The sequence below is a fragment of the Aureobasidium subglaciale genome, assembly GCF_000721755.1.
Source record: "Aureobasidium subglaciale EXF-2481 unplaced genomic scaffold scaffold_12, whole genome shotgun sequence".
NCBI lineage: Eukaryota > Fungi > Ascomycota > Dothideomycetes > Dothideales > Saccotheciaceae > Aureobasidium > Aureobasidium subglaciale.
The window spans coordinates 57794-75633 of record NW_013566983.1 but is presented as its reverse complement, the minus strand read 5'-3'; the positions used below and the strand labels follow the sequence as shown (position 1 = coordinate 75633).

The 17840-nt window shown below is 51.9% G+C and overlaps 10 protein-coding genes across 10 annotated transcripts; 5 read left to right on the top strand and 5 right to left on the bottom strand.

Moving 5' to 3' along the window:
* Nucleotides 1–30: 30 nt before the first annotated feature.
* Nucleotides 31–1558, top strand: AUEXF2481DRAFT_29972 (glycosyltransferase family 34 protein; the record flags this gene model as incomplete). The annotated part of the gene is made up of 3 exons (XM_013487674.1): nucleotides 31–463; nucleotides 519–807; nucleotides 859–1558. The coding sequence occupies 3 exons, from the start codon at nucleotides 31–33 to the stop codon at nucleotides 1556–1558; spliced, it is 1422 nt and encodes a 473-aa protein (XP_013343128.1).
* Nucleotides 1559–1805: 247 nt separating this feature from the next.
* On the bottom strand, nucleotides 1806–2252 carry AUEXF2481DRAFT_89286 (uncharacterized protein; the record flags this gene model as incomplete). The annotated part of the gene is made up of 2 exons (XM_013487833.1): nucleotides 1941–2252; nucleotides 1806–1888 (listed from the first exon to the last, which is right to left on the bottom strand). Exons 1-2 carry the CDS (start codon nucleotides 2164–2166, stop codon nucleotides 1806–1808), a joined length of 309 nt encoding a protein of 102 aa, XP_013343287.1. The 5' UTR covers nucleotides 2167–2252.
* A 961-nt stretch (nucleotides 2253–3213) lies between these two features.
* AUEXF2481DRAFT_5488 (uncharacterized protein) lies at nucleotides 3214–3561 on the top strand (the record flags this gene model as incomplete). The annotated part of the gene is made up of 1 exon (XM_013487604.1): nucleotides 3214–3561. The coding sequence occupies one exon, from the start codon at nucleotides 3214–3216 to the stop codon at nucleotides 3559–3561; it is 348 nt and encodes a 115-aa protein (XP_013343058.1).
* Nucleotides 3562–3723: 162 nt separating this feature from the next.
* On the bottom strand, nucleotides 3724–4727 carry AUEXF2481DRAFT_5487 (uncharacterized protein; the record flags this gene model as incomplete). Its single annotated transcript, XM_013487603.1, has 2 exons — nucleotides 3724–4428; nucleotides 4482–4727. 2 exons carry the CDS (start codon nucleotides 4725–4727, stop codon nucleotides 3724–3726), a joined length of 951 nt encoding a protein of 316 aa, XP_013343057.1.
* A 306-nt stretch (nucleotides 4728–5033) lies between these two features.
* Nucleotides 5034–6621, bottom strand: AUEXF2481DRAFT_5486 (uncharacterized protein; the record flags this gene model as incomplete). The annotated part of the gene is made up of 6 exons (XM_013487602.1): nucleotides 5034–5151; nucleotides 5201–5584; nucleotides 5716–6090; nucleotides 6148–6235; nucleotides 6291–6374; nucleotides 6570–6621. The coding sequence occupies 6 exons, from the start codon at nucleotides 6619–6621 to the stop codon at nucleotides 5034–5036; spliced, it is 1101 nt and encodes a 366-aa protein (XP_013343056.1).
* Nucleotides 6622–7363: 742 nt separating this feature from the next.
* AUEXF2481DRAFT_40525 (uncharacterized protein) lies at nucleotides 7364–8637 on the top strand (the record flags this gene model as incomplete). Its single annotated transcript, XM_013487712.1, has 2 exons — nucleotides 7364–7999; nucleotides 8055–8637. Coding segments are annotated over exons 1-2 (746 nt in total), but the record flags the coding sequence as incomplete, so codon positions are not given.
* Nucleotides 8638–8777: 140 nt separating this feature from the next.
* AUEXF2481DRAFT_40523 (uncharacterized protein) lies at nucleotides 8778–9779 on the top strand. The gene is made up of 2 exons (XM_013487711.1): nucleotides 8778–8995; nucleotides 9048–9779. Exons 1-2 carry the CDS (start codon nucleotides 8952–8954, stop codon nucleotides 9538–9540), a joined length of 537 nt encoding a protein of 178 aa, XP_013343165.1. The 5' UTR covers nucleotides 8778–8951; the 3' UTR covers nucleotides 9541–9779.
* Nucleotides 9780–12868: 3089 nt separating this feature from the next.
* On the bottom strand, nucleotides 12869–13537 carry AUEXF2481DRAFT_5484 (uncharacterized protein; the record flags this gene model as incomplete). Its single annotated transcript, XM_013487601.1, has 2 exons — nucleotides 12869–13360; nucleotides 13451–13537. The coding sequence occupies 2 exons, from the start codon at nucleotides 13535–13537 to the stop codon at nucleotides 12869–12871; spliced, it is 579 nt and encodes a 192-aa protein (XP_013343055.1).
* Nucleotides 13538–14687: 1150 nt separating this feature from the next.
* Nucleotides 14688–16306, top strand: AUEXF2481DRAFT_40518 (uncharacterized protein). The gene is made up of 4 exons (XM_013487710.1): nucleotides 14688–14729; nucleotides 14810–15698; nucleotides 15758–16236; nucleotides 16289–16306. The coding sequence occupies exons 2-3, from the start codon at nucleotides 14922–14924 to the stop codon at nucleotides 15836–15838; spliced, it is 858 nt and encodes a 285-aa protein (XP_013343164.1). The 5' UTR covers nucleotides 14688–14729; nucleotides 14810–14921; the 3' UTR covers nucleotides 15839–16236; nucleotides 16289–16306.
* On the bottom strand, nucleotides 15920–17644 carry AUEXF2481DRAFT_242684 (uncharacterized protein). The gene is made up of 2 exons (XM_013487849.1): nucleotides 16289–17644; nucleotides 15920–16236 (listed from the first exon to the last, which is right to left on the bottom strand). Exons 1-2 carry the CDS (start codon nucleotides 17399–17401, stop codon nucleotides 16033–16035), a joined length of 1317 nt encoding a protein of 438 aa, XP_013343303.1. The 5' UTR covers nucleotides 17402–17644; the 3' UTR covers nucleotides 15920–16032.
* Nucleotides 17645–17840: the final 196 nt, after the last annotated feature.

Sequence of the window (17840 nt, the reverse complement as noted above, 5' to 3'; positions counted from 1 at the left end):
TACAACCCGTCGACAAATTCAGAGACCACCATGTCGCTCTCACGCTCTCCTTCACCGAAACGAGGCGGCGGCTGGGCAAGTCCCGGTCTCAATGCCAATTTTGCGCAGAGTAGAAGCACCACGCCCGTCACATCGTACAGCCAGAACCACAGCGTCACATGGGCCTCCGCTCAAGCAAGAAGCCACCAAGTCAATGGATACCCAGCATATCAAGAAGGCGGCCCAGGCTTCTTTGGCAAGCACATGCGCAACATCTCGGCCAGCCTGCCCTTCTTCAACAACGCTCCCAAGGATGAACGTCAGGCCGAAAAGGAGAAGGCTGGTAGAGGCAAATGGTCTCCGGCGCGAGGAGGTCATGTCGCCAGCTTCAAGGCCATGCTCGGTCGCCATCTCTTGAGATCAAAGACACGATTCATCCTGGTCCTGGTGCTCTTGTCACTCATCCTTTGTTTCTATACAACCCGTACGTCGACCAGCAGAACAGGACCAAGTGCCCACTCACTGACATGATGATACAGCATTGCATTACTGGTACCGAAGGAGCTCGTGGCTGGGCGGCGGCAGCAAATTCGTCGTCATCCTCGCGGCCAACATGGGAGGAGGAGTCATGGAGTGGAAGGGCCCTCGTGAATGGGCCATTGAACGCGACAGTGTGCGCAACAAGAAGAACTACGTGCACCGATGGGGCTACGAGTTGGAGATAGTCGACATGAGCACCAAGAAACGCTATGCGCACGAGTGGAGAGAGAGCTGGGAGAAGGTCGACACAATCCGCAACGCCATGCGCAAGTACCCCCAGGCCGAATGGTGAGTCCATGTCATCAAGTCGCGAGGCGATTGCAATACTGACTGCAGCAGGTTCTGGTGGCTCGACCTCAACACCTTCATCATGGAGCCCTCGTACTCGCTGCAGCAACACATTTTCGACAACTTGAACGACAACGTCTACCGCGACATCAACTTGTACAACCCCCTCAACATTTCTCACCCTCCCACAGCGGGCCATCTCGACCCCGAGAGTCTGTCGGCCATCGGAGACGGCAAGCCCGACTCGATCAACCTCATTGTGCCCCAAGACTGCGGAGGCTTCAATCTGGGATCCTTCTTTGTCAAGCGCTCGGCCTGGACAGACCGCTTGCTTGACATCTGGTGGGACCCCGTGGGCTATGAACAAAAGCACATGGAATGGGAACACAAGGAGCAGGACGCGCTGGAGTACATGTACACCAACCAGCCGTGGGTTCGCCCTCACCTTGCATTCATCCCCCAACGCAAGGTCAACAGCTTCCCTCCCGGCGCATGCGGCGACAATGGCGAAGACATGAACATTCACTATCACGAGCACGACCGCGACTTTGTCGTCAACATGGCTGGTTGCGAGTGGGGTCGAGATTGCTGGGGTGAAATGTACAATTACCGGCAATTGAGCAACAGGCTCAACCGCAACAAGTGGGAGAAGGTCAAGGACGGCGTGTCGGGAGCCTTTTCTTTCCTCCAGACGAAGAAAAAGGAGATTACAGGGACGGAGAAGGACGAAGCAAAGAAGGAGTCAGGATGATATTGGGATAAAGGAAGGGGAATTTCGGAGTCATGTATACATTTGCAAACAATGTTGATTTCTTGTGCCTGCCCTGTTCCATTGATTGTGATGCGCGGTCAAGTACAGAGATACAGGCAGTTATGTGACTGTTGGAGGGGAAGAGTGTGGCGCCATGTTGTGCGTGTGCGTGTGCGGGTGCGCCTTTGCGGATAAAGGACATGTGGATTTGATGGTGGTGGTCGGAGCTTGACATGGGCGAGGTCGTCTATGAGCTGCTGGGGGTGATGTTCTGTTGCTCAAAGAGGTAGCCCTTGACCTTGGAGTGCTTCAATTGCTCGAGGTAGCGTTCTGTACAGAGTCAGATGATTGCACGCATGCGTCGAGGCAATGGTATACAGACCTCTGAGCTGGCCGCACTTCTCGAGGTGGTTGACGCCCTCACGGTAGTAGCACTTGCCCATCTCCTCTCGGAGAAGACGCGCCATCATGCTCTGCACCCATTGCTCGCGCAGCACGGCATCCTGGGCGGCCTTGAGCTGCAAGTTGTTGTCGTAGTCGACTCCCTCGAATGTTGGCGGCACCTTGGGCTTTTGCATGCGGAACTGGATTGACTTGGGTGTCGGCATCTTGGAATGATGTGTCGAGAGTGTGTATGTTTATGGTTTGGTGCTTGCTATACAGTCGCGAGCTCGTCTTCTCCTTCTCCGTCCTTGCCAATTGCCAGTCGCTGTCGCGGCCATGCGCGCGAAGTCCGGCAGACCGGTGCAGCCCGCCCTCGACCAATCACAATCCACGCCTTATTTCTTACTCCTCCTCCAAGACAACCTGACAGACTTGCTCTTTTCCTTTTTGATTGCCTTCTTTTCCACCTGCCTTTCCACTCTTCTGTCAATCGCATCCTTCTCGCCTAGCATCGCTTGAGGTGCACTATAGCTGACTTTCCACTGCCATTCGTCGAATCGCACCACTGGCTGCTCTTCAAGCTGCCCCAGAAGCTCGCTTCGTCGACGCTGGCATGTAAAGCAAAGACGTTCAATCCTCTTGCTTCGATATGGATGCGTCTTCAACTCGCACCCTGATGAGTACGTCGAGATTGGCGATATTGATGCATGTCGACACATTTGCAACGGTAGCTTGCCCATACATGAGTGCCCGCATGTTGTGAAGATGTACAATTCGTGATAGCACATGTTTCTTTGCTGTCTATGGTCAAGAAGGTGCACTACTCATACCAGTTATAGCCTTGCAAACCCTTGTCCGTTTCCGGCCATGTCTGCTTTGCCTCGACCTTTCCCAGTGGTCACGTACAGTCTTTGTTCGGCCTTTTCTTCAATCCTGCGGACTCTGTACTCCTGCTTTTTCTTCCCGGTGGCCAATTGCCAATTCAACCACTCACTAAGTACATGGAATGCTGTCTTGACACTGCTTCATCAATCCCTTCATCAAGTCTTCAACACATACGAGACATGTGTTATTGAAACAGCCCAAGTATAACCTGTTTCTTTGTCCTCTTTGTGCGCCTGACTTGGCAGCTTGCAGGTCCTACTTCAAGCTGCTGTTCCAACATCTCAGTGGACTTCATCTGTCATGCAGACCTTTCAAGTCGCTTGACACCTCGTCGAACAAAATCAAGGATACAGTGATAGATAGATCCACCCACCCAAACCCCAGACATGGCCACACCCACCAAAACCTTCACCCTCACCACCTCCTCACAGTCCATCCACATCTCAAAGGTCGCTCTGGCCATAATCATTACATTCAGTCTGGTCAGCCTGGTTGCTCTCACCATCGCCTTGTGGATTTTATTCCGCTTCACCTGTTCACGTCGAGGAAGAAGGGCGGGCTACGCAATCAAGGATGGAAGGAACGAGCACACGCAATGGTGGAAGCATGCCAATCCTCCTGCCGACTCGAACAACTCGTCAGAGATGTCGTATGTAGGCATCATACCCGCTCCCGAGTTGCTTCCCGAAGACGGCAAGAGGAGAAGTCGACACTTTGGGGAAAAGAGTGTTTAAGATAGGGGAAGCGCCTTATGAAAGACAGGATGAATAAATTGCTCAATGTATGCATATTCAGGCAAGGATAGATTCTGTACATATCCGTATCATGCCGTGCAATGAAACAAGTCAAGACGCTATGCTAAACAACGTATGGAGAAATCGGGTATAAAGAAGGCCTTAGTCTTGAACGCTGACAGAAGCTTTCTCAGCAGCAGCTGCTTCCTGATCTTGTGTCTTTGGCTGCTCCTCGTCCTCCTCGTCAGCTTCAGGGATGGCACTGGACTGTTCCAACTCTTTGATTTCCTCTGGGTTCGCAATGCTGATACTGCTTCCTCTGTGCTTTTGTTGTATAGAACCTGCGGGCGTAACTGTGACGAATTGTTCATCGTTTGATTCGACAGCACTCAGGGGTGCAGACGATGGCTCGGCCGGTGACTCTGATGCCTTCGAAGCCTGGGCAGCGGTATCCTCGGCGACTTTGACACCCTCAGACTTGGTGTTGGCTGACGAGTTCATCGTCTCGGGCTGAGTGTCGGCATCGGCTAGACTCAACTTGAGAGGAGCGACCTTTGTGTCGTTGATGCCGGGTGTAGGACCTTTGCGTGCAGCACCAATGGTGGCAGCCTGGGAAGCAGCTTCTTTCATCGACAGGTTGGCCATGGGCGATTGCAGAGACTCGGTCTTCTCATGTGCGGATTTGGTAGCGGCGGTAGTGGTAGGCTTGACGGGCAGCTGGGCAGGAGGTTGAGTGGTGGAGTGCATGGTGGCTCGGGTGGTTACTGCTTCACCGCCCGGTGGAAGGGCAGAAGAGCTGGGCGGCACATCGCCTATGTTCTCTTTGATTTCGCCAAACTCGTTCCATTCTTCGACTTCGTCAAGATCCTGGACAGACAAACATCAGCAAGTCGGCCTTGTCAAGACATGGATCAACCTACTGCTATCACATAACCTTCCTTGACCAATGCGGGCAGCTTTTTTCCACCAGATCGGCGGCCGAAGAGACGACGGGCCAGCTCGTTGGTCGCCGTGTCAATGGCCATGAACGGTATCCTGTTGGCATTGAGAATTGTCTCTATACGCGATGTTGCTGTGATGATATGTGACGACCCCGCCGTCAGAGACGTGAAAAGAAACACTCTGCCGTCCTTGTCCCATGCACTGAGGTCCTGTACCGAAGTCATGGTGATGTTGTACTCGTAGTCTCGCTGTTTAAATGACTGACTTGTTCGAGAGGGGAGGTGTTTATTCAAAAGGGTCTCAGCACCTCTGACGTTGTTACGCGTAGCTTCTGTGGGGTACTCGGACTAGCACTGTTTCATCTTCTTGAGCTTGGTCAACCAGTATTTTTAGTAATTCAACTTTGATGCTTTAATTGCAAAGATAACTATAGTGTGTATATGTTGTTCGTCATGCGTCGCTCGCTGCACGAATGACAATAGCCCCCCTTTTCTGATGTCCGACTATCCAAACGCCTATCCCATAAATCATCAATAAGCCTCAATCTGCTGAGGCATCGGGACCTGGCCGAGTGACACGTTCTCCTTGGCAATGAAAAGATTGCTAAGAGCATCGCGCACCTCAAACTCTTCCAAGACGGCTCCAAAACTGTGTGCTGTCAGTGAACATTCTTCCCTTCTGGACTGGTCAAACTCACCCGTAGCATCTGACCTTTCCTGCGAGGTCAGCCTTGACGAGCTCAAAGTCCTGAGCGTTCATCTCAGATACTCTGCTGTTCTGCAGCAGCAACATCCAGGCCATGACGGGTGTCAACTCGCCTTCGAGAGGCAACTGGGCGCTGAGATCGAGCAGCTTCATGAGGTCAGGTGCCTTCAGGTCTGGCATTCTGTGGCCGTATGGATCTCCAGGCTTGTTCATAATGTGTGAAGCTGGAGGGCAGGTCGCCATGAGCGCATGGCCGCACATGTGGTCGTACTCTGTATCATCAGGCCGCTCCATGGGGTGATGGAAGGGCTGTCCCTCAGGGTTGTGTGAACGGACCACAAGGTATTGCATATGATCCATACAAGGGCGTTCGAGACTACGCAAAGGACGACGTCAGCCCAATCGCGAGACGGTACAGCAGCGGTAGTGGAGGAACCGTGAATCTATTGGTTCGGCGGAGGGGAGGGGTATGCTGCCCTGTTATAGGGCTGGCCTTGGGAGTCGTACGTGAGAACGAAATCAATGCCAATCTGATCATAATCCAGGTGCTGAGCAGGTAGTTGACCTGCACTTGCCATGGGCTTGGAATCCTGGGAGCGAAGAGGAGAAGGACTGAAGCCAGCAGTGCTGGAGTCTTGACGGTAACTGCCAGAGATACTGCCACTCGAGCTGCCATTGTACGAGGCAGGTATACCTCGCATGGCAGGGAGGGATTGCAGACTATCGAGAGGAATGCCGTGGGCGAGGAGGAGTTCCTTCAATCGCTTGTTCTCGCCGACGACGGCATCACGATCGGAGATACTGGATCCGTAAAGTTCCTTGAGGCGGAGCACCTCGTGCTCGAGAGCCTTGATGTACATCTCCTTGCGTTCCCGATGCGTTCTGAGAATTGGTCAGATATTGTGCGATACGAATGAGTAATGTGATTGACAATCATACCTCTGGGCTTGTCTGTTAAGTTCCTGTCTGCGAGTCAAAGCAGGTTTGCTGTCGGGCTTGGGCCCGCGTCGTTTGGGAGCTGCGCCATCTGCATCTGCGTAAGAGATAAATGTTTGCTGCAAAATTTGTCTGGATTCGCATACCTTTGGTTTGTTTCTTGTCAAGACCGAGGGTCTTTAGAAAGCCGAAATTGGAGAGTGGACTCCTTTCAGAGGAATGTTGACTCTCTGAAGATGTATACATTAGCGCTGCGTTGTTATCGACAAGTGGCTCGTCCGGCGACATTGTTTGCATTGTGACCTGCGCCATGATGCATGCAAGGTGACCGACACAACACGCAGAGGAGGGGTAGAGAAAGAAGACAAAACCGGGGTTGAGGAGAGGAGAGGCTTGATGATATACATAAAACGTGGGAAACGTACCAAGATCCTGAGCACTACTCGGTGCTCGGGGACCAGCGTTAGGCGCCGACATGTCTCTAGCGCAAGACTGTCGCTACAGAATATCTGACTATCGAAGAGGCGCTGGCGGATCGCGACGGTCTGGAACGCTGGGGAGAAGTCAGTCGTTATGAGCAGATCAATGACGATTTAGGAGACTACGGAGAGATCCGTGGACTCCAAGTAAATTTGTCATGCGAGACGAGGAAGCTTTCCACGGACGCCAGAGAGGCAGAGGGACCATGTATGACCTGACTAGAACAGGACTTCGTGCAACTTACCGCGATTTTAGAACATTTAAACAGGACGATACAGATCAGAGAGCTGTCTGGGGATCCAGATGGGTATAAGTGCAAACTCCTCTTCTTGCGCGACGCGACCGCGATCACACAAACTGTCGACTCCGGCCGAATCCGTGGCAGGGCAGGTGATGGGGCAGAGTGTCAACCGTTTCGCCGGGCACCAGCCAGGGAAAGACAAAGGTGAGTCTCAGAATGACAATACGTCTTAGACGTTGCGGTCGCTGTGGAATCTAACAAATCCACGCGCTCTTTTGCTATGCTGCTTGGAAAAGGTCTGATGCAATAACTCTATAGAGAGTGGTAGAAAAGAAGAAACGAATGGTCGCGATGGGGGAGAGATGAGAGGACAGACATGTTGCGCCAGAGTGGAGTCCAGGTCGGCGACCAGCGATCATCCAACCCGTAAGCGACCTAGTGTTTGTCCTTTTTCGTACCTCGAATGCTGGCTGGACCCGCCGCCTGCGAGCCGTCCCGCCGGAATATTCATCCTACTCTTCACAATCCTGACTGAAGCCAGCGGTGACGCTTCAACAACGTAACCCTTTTGCTGTACCGCGCACGCAGCCAGCCCTTGCTTGTTTTTGGAGGCCCCTTGGCAAATGGCGTCCTCGAATAGGCAAATCGTTGCTTGGTTCTTCTTAATCTTGCGCTTTGTTTTTCTGACGTTTGGACCCTGGCTAGCACATGTCCTGATCGCCGACATCTTGCTGTCCTGCCTCCTTCCATTCGCTTTCGTCTTTCCCACCTACACCTACCATGTGGCCTCTGCTATCGCCGAATCAGTATGGCGTGGGATACAGCGAATATGCGAAGTATCTAACGGCGCAGACATCATCATAGCGGGAGATGAACTGCCTGCTGGTGAAAGCGCAATTGTGGTCGCCAACCATATAGAATGGTCTGATTTCTACCTTGTTCAGGCCCTGGCTATGCGCGCTGGCATGCTAGGTCGCTGTAGATGGTTTGCCAAAAACGCTCTCAAATGGGTGCCTGTGTTGGGTTGGGGTCTGTTGGTCATGGGTATGCCACTAGTCAGTCGCAAGTGGGCCGAGGATAAGGAGGAAATGGACCGCTTGTTTAGCGGCATCAAAGAGGGACGCTGGCCTGTTTGTACGTCTTCTCTGTCATATCATGCGCCGTTGTCCACTTGACTAATTATCTCCAGGGCTGGTTTCTTTCAGTGAAGGGACACGGTATAGACCAAAGAAGCATGCGGAAGCAACTCGATGGTGCGAAGCAAATGGGAAACCACCACCTCAACACACGTTACATCCTCGTACCAAGGGCTTTGTTGCTACTGTACAGCAGTTGCGCCAAACACCCCACGTAAAGGCAGTATACGATGTCACTATCGCTTACGCTGAGGACGACAAATTCATGTCTCCTCCAAGCTTTTTTAAGACGATCTTCCAACCCAACCTGGCCCACAGATATCGGATGTACGCATATGTTCAGCGCTACGAGTTGATTTCTCTGCCATACACAGATGCAGAGATTGCACAATGGCTTGAAGACAAGTGGGTGGAAAAGGGTCAGAGACTGGCGAGCCTTAAGAAACAGTTGGTTTATGGAGAGCCCTGGAAAGGTATTATGAACAAGATCTGAAATGTTCGTGCTTTGGAGTCATCTCCGTAACAACTTGGGCGTGTGCGAGACCGATTCTTGTAATGAAAAGAGGCATAACCTAGCTTGTGGCCTCTCAAGCTAATGTAATTACTGTACAAATGAACACATATTCTCGCTTACCCTCTGGCTGGTTCTCTTCCTTACTGGACTACGAGTGGGTTTCTCCGGAGGACGAGTGAAAAGGCTGGACGATTTGTCGACTTATTCTGTTAGTCAAATATTATTTGCACTCACATGCTCAGGCACACCCTCCCTCACTACTCCGGTTCTACCGTCCGCATACTTGGACCTTCACTTGAACATTGATTACCTTTACGGTCTCTAAAACAGCAGCATTGACCTCGAGCACTACAAGATCTTCAACAAAGTTTTGGATCATCCTCTCGATCAGCTACTCGGCTTGGTCACCAACAACCTCGGTACATACAACGACAACATGGCACCCAAGGCTCAAGAAGTCGTTGAAGGGCCAGTTCACAGGTGTCGCCTCCTCCGATGACCAACTCGATTGGACATGTTCTGACGTGCACAGAAACCTCACTCACGAAGATCTCCAGAACTTCCACGCAAACCTCGTCAAGAACCGGGAGATGGCCTCAGTCGTGGAAGCTGCTTTCAAGCAATTCGATACTCAGATTCACAACCTCCAGACCACCGGTCCCATTGCTGCTACGATTGATCCCATCAAGAGGGACGTGCGCAAGGTCAGGGCCGTCTTCGAATCTTCTATGGAGATTACCCGCTCCAAGGAGGATATCTCAGCGGCCATGATCGAAGAAGGTCGCATCGGCGAGACCCTTGCGGCCATCAACGAAGGTCTGATCGCTCTCGGATCGCTGAAGAAGCCACTTCTCAACATCCGCGACAAGCTCAACAAGATCAGCGCAAAAGATCCCACCATCGTTTCTGACGGTCTCCAGACCATTGGATTCGACAAAGAGATCGAAGCCTATGACACAAATGTGACCGACTGGGCAGCAAAGATAGCCGTTACTACTTGGGAGGATCCGAAGCTGTCTTCTTGAAGCTATCGTCTCGAAGTTGTCTTCTTGAAGCTGTCACAATGAGGCTGTCTCATTCGGCATAGGGGTAGCAAAGGCAGGTAACTTAACGCTGATGACTTGCTGGGATAATTGAGGATTGAGCCCGGCTGGGCTACCACGAAAACCTGGGTCCATTCTCGGACGGCAGCAGGTTAACGATCATCTCCTCGGCAGGACACGACAAATTGTGAAATACAAAAGACCATCACTCTGTTCTTTCTTCTCGGTCTTTAATTCTCTCTTTCCGTCGTGACGCTCTGCACTTGTTTTTGATGTGTAGAGATTATAGTTTCCTTGATATAGACTTACTGTCGGTACGTACACGCATGCTCCTTCCCAAAGCGTGATAAATCGACCTCAACCGCGAGCGCCCCCCCCCCCCCCCCCGGGAATTGTCGCGACATCGAGTGATGGAACCTAAAACATTCCCCACCAACTGTAGCTACCGTCTACAGAAAATATAGACTGTCGTTTGTAGACTTGTCCTTCGTGCAACATCAAGTTGTCTATCATGCGCTGCTGGCCGAGAGTCGCGCGTGGGACGAGTGGCTTGCTGACCCCAGCTGGAATGATCCCTGCTTTCCATCATCCTTGTCAAGTACCTGCCGTGTCAGACATATTGAAGACAGAGAGCGTCCCCACGATCTGCGACCCTCTTCCTCTGAACTATTAATCTGCCGTTGACATTGACGACCCGAACTCAAGATTCAACTCTCCGACCATAAACACCAAGCAAAGTCAGATTCCCATGACCAACACCGCAGGACACAATAAGAAAGCCCAAAATGGCTTGCTGGGCTTTCTGCTACTCAAGGAGCCGTCGGGTTCGGCCTTTGCGAGTGCTCAAGCGAACCACGAAAAGTCGACCAAATCCAAGCGACCAGCAAATCAACGCAGGGACTTGTCTCATGGCGACAAGCCTGCTCCAACGGCATCACTTTCGTCCTTCCAATCTCGACCATCAATCTCATCCACCTCGACGACGACGTCGACAGGCAGCAGGACCTGATGAGCTGAAGCAAGGCTTCTAGCACAGTTAGCATCGATTGGCCAGCATAAACCAAACACCTCATGCTCAAGAGCCCAAGTCTGCATTGGGACTGTACATGAGCCAACAAGGGAGACCAGCTCAGCGTATTCTGAGCACTCTCGAGCACTGTGACTGTACCTAGCCCAAAGGAAGTGATCCAGCACGCGAGGGTTTTAATATAGCGCTGTCGTATTGTGACGGGCGACAGAACGACCATTGCCGGCTTGGTTTAGTACAGTTTAGTACTGAGTAAGGAAGGCTCTCAGTCGACTAGAAGAGACTGTGTCGATATAAGCCAGGAGTGTGACCCGAAGGTCTACTATTTGCTCTTGGTCAGAGTCTCAGAATCGAAACTAAAACGATGATATCAGTGATAAGGGAGTGGGAAAACCATATTGGGCGAGTATGGCAAGGGCTAGCTAAATAGAAGGGAGATAATGTAGCCACAGTCAACTAGTATCAAGTTTGTAATCATTGGCGGTGAGCTTTCTGCCACTTCCCCACGACATGTCGACATCAGGGTCTTCCTCATCACAGCACCATCCATCAACAACAATCAATCGTCGCCTTACGAGCTGGCTATTCCTATGGAAGACAACCGTGCCGCTGTTGAGGCCTTCGGCCCTTGCAACGAACGCATACACCGACTTCCTGAAGACATGCCTGACACATAAGACAATGAAAACACTGTACCTTCTGACTCTGTCCTGACCTTTCGAAGATTCAAGACTGAGATGCACCGCTGAGTTCAAGGCACAGAAAATGGTCCGGAAGAGCGGCTGCTCCATGTGCTTTTCCTGGTACGCTTCGCTACTTTTGGAAGTATTGTGCTTTGTGACGGCTCCGTTTCAGGTCATTGTTCTAAGCCGGCAGGATAGTACTACGGATTCAGGGAGGGAGAGTCGCTTGGTCGAGGGCTCCAATATACGAGAAAAGAGGTCATATCTCCGCTTGGGAAGGGCACCTATCTGATGTGGCACGTAGGGCCGGCCCGCTGTACGAGCGATCCATTCAGTGCCCCTCGATCCTGGTAAACAAATGATTCATGTCTTCGCCGTAAGACAGGCGCGTGGAGACATCGCTGATAAATGTGTCAAATCTCCTTGTCCACACATTCTGGCCCATCCGAATCACTACATCTTGGCAGCGAGGCTCATGCAAGCGAGACTCAAACATCCAAGCGAGACTCAAACATCCAAGCACCCCCGGCATCTCAGCATGCCTGGGAGACGATACAGAGTGTCGAAGTCCAATAATGATAGAGATCCGAGACATGGGATCAGAAGACCGGTGATCGTCCAGAGTGCTAGATCAATCAGAGGGCGTATGACGCTTCCACGAACGTACTGGAGCAGTGAAGTGAGAGTGCAGAAGAGACATGCTTGCACGTGTTGAAATCGAGTTCTCGCAGCAGTGGACCTCACAACGCGCTGGGTGTGCAGCGAAAGAGCATCTAGACGAAAGCGGTAAGCTCGATCACGGGCTCACCCTCACGTGGCGCCAAGCGGGGCTGTCTCACGTGCAATGGTCAGGACACTTTTTGTTCAAAGTCCTGCTTCCTTTTTCTAGACACGAACACCATGCTAATGCTCTGTCTTAGATGTTACTAAGTCGTGTTGTTTGTTGTCTTGCCGTTGAACCTTTCCAGAACTACATCCGGGCCTATTAGTCTTGACACCCTTACACGTCCACATACCGCAGGAGTGGACAGCTACGCTGGATGCTGCAGCCAGGTGAGTGGACCGTCGTTGGCCGTACGAGCCTTCTGGGCGTGTTATTGGCGGCAATATGGTCTGACAACAACGACGACATGATTGACGATAGCTTTGCTGCATGCGGAGGACGGGCTCACCGGATTGTATTGATGCAGCCATCATCGAGGAGACGTCCGATTGAGCCGACGTCCTTGATTGAACACATGAGAAGAAAGACACGTCTGGAATCGGGTACTCTGTTGAGACGTTCTGGTTCGACTGATTGTTTGTGCATTGCTCTATTCTATCATCAGGCTTGCAAGGCCAAAGGAAGAAGAATCCGATAACAGGATCGATGAAAAGAAGAAGGGAGGAAGCGAGGCAAGTTCTTTTGCCCCTTCCACGTTGAAGTAAAACCATTAACCGTAAGTTCCAATCCTTGCAATTTGCAATATGCGCCGTGACCCAATTACCCCAGCGAATAGTGAATCAGCACGAGCTCTCAGATCTCGAACACGCCATACCGACGACGAGGCAGACAAACAGAGAAAGGCTCGAGAGGAATGGAGAATAGATGATTTATCGCTTAGAGAGCGAGGTAACCAAGGGCACCAAGGATGACAGCACCGATCATGCCAGTGCCGGCTTGGTGAACGCTAGCGGCAGCATTGCCAGATGCAGAAGCGCTGGCAGAAGATCCAGCAGTACCGGAAGCAGCTCCACTTCTGCTGGAAGAAGCAAGAGTGGAAGATGCCTTCAGGCTCTGCGAAGAGATGGTACCGTTGGATGTGGAGTTGCCACCAGCAACGACAGTGCTCACACCGGCAGAGGGCAAGATAGCAACAGGAGTGCTGCCAGCGGCCTCGGAAGTGACGGTGGTAGCGTTGATGATAGGAACGGGCATGCGAGTGGAGAGGGCTGAGGAAGCAGCGGCGGGTGAGACCTCAACGCTTGACTCGACAGCCGAAGAGACGGAGGCGACGATGCTGGAAGCAATGGCGCTGGAGATCGACTCGACTGCGGAAGTGACAGAGGCAGTAGCGCTGGGTGCAGAGGGAGCAGCCTCAGTGACAGGGGCCTGTCGTTCCCGTTAGTTCACGGCTCTGGTTTTCTACTTGCGACCACGAGAGCAGAGGCACACAGGAGAGAGAGAGAGAGAGGGACGTACCTGGATCTGACCGTCTGAGATCTGGGTGACAACGCCGGCAAAGGCGGTGCTGGCCAAAGCGCTAACGAAGAAGGCGGTGGTACGCATGATGATTGTTGTTGTTGTTGATGGAAGTTGAGATTAAAGTTTTGTGTAGTTGGAAGAGAAGCGGTAGGGAAGACTTGAAAATGTAGCGAGAGTAATTCGCAAGAAGAATGCGAGAGTGAAAGACGGAATTGGAGGAATGAGTGAATGTTCAATGGGCTGGTGAGGGCCAGGGGTTTTATGTGCTGCGATGGAGAAACACGCAAATGTCACAGCCTAGACTGCAAATAGAAGGTTTACGTGCTCCAGACAAGCTCCAAACAAGTTTCTTAGTGCACGGCGCTGCATATTACGTGGCTGGCAAGTCGAGTTGAAAGGCCAACCAAGATGCAATTGGTGCATGGTTCCCCAATCCCCAGAAGCTCTAGCATTGCTGTGGCCCGCTCCCGATGCAAGGAACCCTGTCGAGGCTGCATCGTAGTTTCATGAGTGAGAGTAACAAATCTCGCTAAATGGCTTACAGTCTTTGCCTTGACACTCCTCGATGCTCCTCAAATCTTTTCTTGATCTCTACTGCTGCGCACGCTCGGGATACGCGTCCCTGTCGACCTGATCTGGAAGTTCGCAATGGAGCACATCCAGTTGACGTTTGATCACGACGCTAAAAAGAACGCGACAGGCGGGCCATCTCGCCTAGTCAGGAACGCCTTCGCGTACGTCCGCTAGGGGGCCCTTCCACCCAACGCTTCGACGACCTACCTATGTGGAAGCTTCTCGCTGTGCAAAGTGCATGTACAGCCTGCACTTACCCGGCCAGAAGCTGCAGCACCTCGCAGCTTGACCATGGTTGTATGACGGTAACTACACGACTCGCTCCTTGCGTTTTGGTGGCCATCACTGCGCCTCGGTAGATGGCGTGTCATGGTCCCAACCACTGTCCTACTACGACACATCGGTGGCGCTCATGACTTGTCGTCCTACGGTCCCCTTCGGTCGCTTCATCACGGCTTTACGAAAAGTTTCCAAGCCACATTAGGCACGATTATGCGCTGCTGAAGACTGACTTTTCGCGGGGATGTGGTGGCAGCACCCAAGGTAAGGTATTGTACTCAGAAAGTCGGGGCCGATTCTGGTAGATAGTGGTGGCTTGGCGGACCAAAGTAATATCTTGTGGTTTCGAGTGGTCGTGTGAGAATATCGAAGAGCTTCTTTTGCCTTAATGACCTATCGGCGCGAGTGACGAGGTTGGTAATTAGTGAGTAACAGAGGCCAGGGTCATGGTGGAAACGTGATGGGTAATGGTGTGTCGCTGACGCAATTTGCGCCCCACCAAAGATTGGGCTGGCGCGCTCGCAGCAAAGCAGAGATAGCTCATCGTCAGCGCATACAACGACAATCACCACATCCTTCGACTACACCACATCTCACATCCCGCGCGGTGTCCACCATGGCTACATCAAATCCCTGCACGCTGAGCGAGATGGCGTCGGACAACGACTTCGCCAGCTACACCAACAGCGTCCCCGAATCAAGCACGCTCGTCATCTACTTCCACGCGCCATGGGCCGAACCTTGCAAGCAGATGTCCACCGTCTTGTCCGCTCTTGCTTCCACATACACTGCCTCCTCGCCGCCCACAGTCGCTTTCTTGGCTCTCGACGCCGAAGAGCTGAGCGAAGTCAGCGAGCAGTACGACGTCACTCAAGTCCCGTACATTGTCATCCAGAAAGCCGGCAAAGTCCTGGAGACCATCTCCGGCGGTGATGCTTCTCGTGTGCGCGCAGCTGTAGAGAAGCACGTAGGCGCAGGCAGTGGCAACGCTGGCGCTGCAGGTCTGCCCCCAGCACAACTGGTCAACAAGCCCGAGGGCGCCAGCGCAAAGAACCTCGCCTCCTACGCACCCTCGTCGAACGATCCCACCACAGCTCCCGAGTATTCGGCCGCCGAAGCAAACCCCGAGACGAGCAAGGAAGAATTGAACAACAGACTCGGCGAGCTGGTCAAGGCTGCTCCAGTCATGCTGTTCATGAAGGGCACTCCCTCCGCCCCTCAGTGCGGCTTCTCCCGCCAGACTGTCAGCCTTCTTAGAGACAAGGGCATCCGCTACGGCTTCTTCAACATTCTGGCCGACGATGATGTGAGACAGGGACTGAAAGAGTTCGCCGACTGGCCTACTTTCCCTCAAGTATGGGTCGGTGGCGAACTGGTTGGTGGTCTTGATATCGTGAGTCCCATCCGTGTGCCTTCGCATCATTCGACACTTGCTAACATCATCTTGCGCAGCTCAAGGAAGAGTTTGAAAACGATCCCGACTTCTTGGGCGACTACGTAGCCAGCGGCAAGAAGGGCGGGCCTGCTGCTTGATTCGTCGCTATCATCCAAACGCACCTCGCCCTCATCTTCGAGTTTCATGTCACTTACTTATCTCCCAAAACCTCTTACGCTCAACATAGACTATGACGCCTTCGATACCATCAATGCAAACGTTCCCATCTCCAGATTATCGGCAGCGAAGCACCATCTGAACTATGTACACTGTCTCTTTTCGAAGCGCTCATTCAGGCCCTAAACTTCCCCCAAGCAGCCTCCAAGTCCGCCTCATCAGTTGGCCGCCATATACGAAGTAAATCGTGGTGAGCGGTCGAAACATGCTTGCGCCAAACCTCTTGAGTAGCAAATTCGAGCCCACAGCCTTGATGGACGCATGGAAGCGATACCGTACTGTTTGTGTCTCGAAGATGATCTGCGCACATCTGGAATCGCTTTCGAAGTCGTCAGTTATACTTCATCCCAGATTTATCACAAGAAACTTACACTATGACAATCAATAAATGGACAATGAAATGTTTCGACTGTATCTTTTTCATTTGATTGAGACTTCTCTCCGTTGAGTGCCTGCTGTTGTTGTGGTGATGCAAAATCCAGACTTTGCAATACATCGCTTTGGTAGACGTTGGCTTGTGAATGTCTTTGCTTACTTGCGACCATAGGTGAAGCTGTGGCTCGTCCAGGTTGCGGTCCTTGAGCGTACTGGTGCCTCGTGGCCAGGTCTCGTGCCATACCATGTTCCAGTGCTCGCGCATTAGAACCTTGGATCACGGACGCTTCAAACTCGGCCCAAGCCTGCGCATCTTCTCCTACACAGAATTGGTTGTAAGACGATTCAGACCAATCTATTCGCTTCAGAGCCGTGCTTGTGTTAGGCGGCGCCATGACAGGCATTTGCGAGAAGATAAGCTGGAGCCTACCGAGAGCCCTTTCTTTACGTTCTACTGGTTTCGCGCCGTGAATACTGTTGGGAGGTATCGTCTTGTGGACTTCATCCGAAGCCGTCTTCGTATAGTTGTCCCAGCTCAACGACTGTGCAAGATGGTCGCTCAGACTATGAAGATTGCGTGTCGTTTCTTCGGGCTGAATATTTGATCGCGATAAGTCACTACTTGCGTATGTGAATTCTGCCTTTGATTCTTGCGAAGATAGTTCAGGGTTGAAGCTGTCGTTCCTCTTCAGATGAACACCAGCCCATCGCTCGGGACTATCTTGAGCCGACAGTGCTAGATCCAGAGTTGATCCTGATCGAGGGCTCGATTCACCAGTCTCTGTAATGCTACAAACTTCCAGCATAAACTGTGAGAAATCGTTGTTTGCATCTGCTGTGTCGAGCTCGAACCACTTCTTGGAACATTCTGTGGTCTCACCCCCATAGTGACGATGCTTACTCGATGGCTTGGCTATCTGCGGCGACGATGTTGATCCGTATGATAGCGCTGGAGAAATTTTGTGAGCACTTCTCGAAGTCGCGAGCTCCTTCGTTATCTCCAGAGCGCCTGAACCATCAATAGAGGTTGAGAGAAGATCTTTCGTCAGTATCATTGCAGATGCTCTTATCCTTGCAGAAACTGATGAGGATGACAATGAAACATCCATGTTATATCGGGTCCAGATTTCTCAGCCTCCAGTACAAAGTAAGTCTTTTGACAGCGTCAGAAAACAATCAAGGCGAACTTCGTAATGTTCAGGCACTGACCAGCTCGTCCTTCCTCCAGCTAGTGGTAGAACAAGCGTTGGGAGGAATAGCGATCAGACTCGAGATCTTGGTAGCAGAAAACAACAATATACAGCATCGGCAGCCATGAAAACAGAGCAAGGCAAGACAAGAGGAGACCTACATAATTAGAAGAAGAACCCCTCTTGCTGCTGACACGAATCGTCACGATGTGTGCACGCAAGACTTCTCTACTTCAGGGCAAGAAATGAGACTTCCCCACCTTTTCTCAAATCGGCAGTCGTAGTCGATAGAAAAAGTTGAGCCCAGCATGTCCGCGACAGATTGAAACACGCTTTCAAGTAAAGGTAACGAATTCAA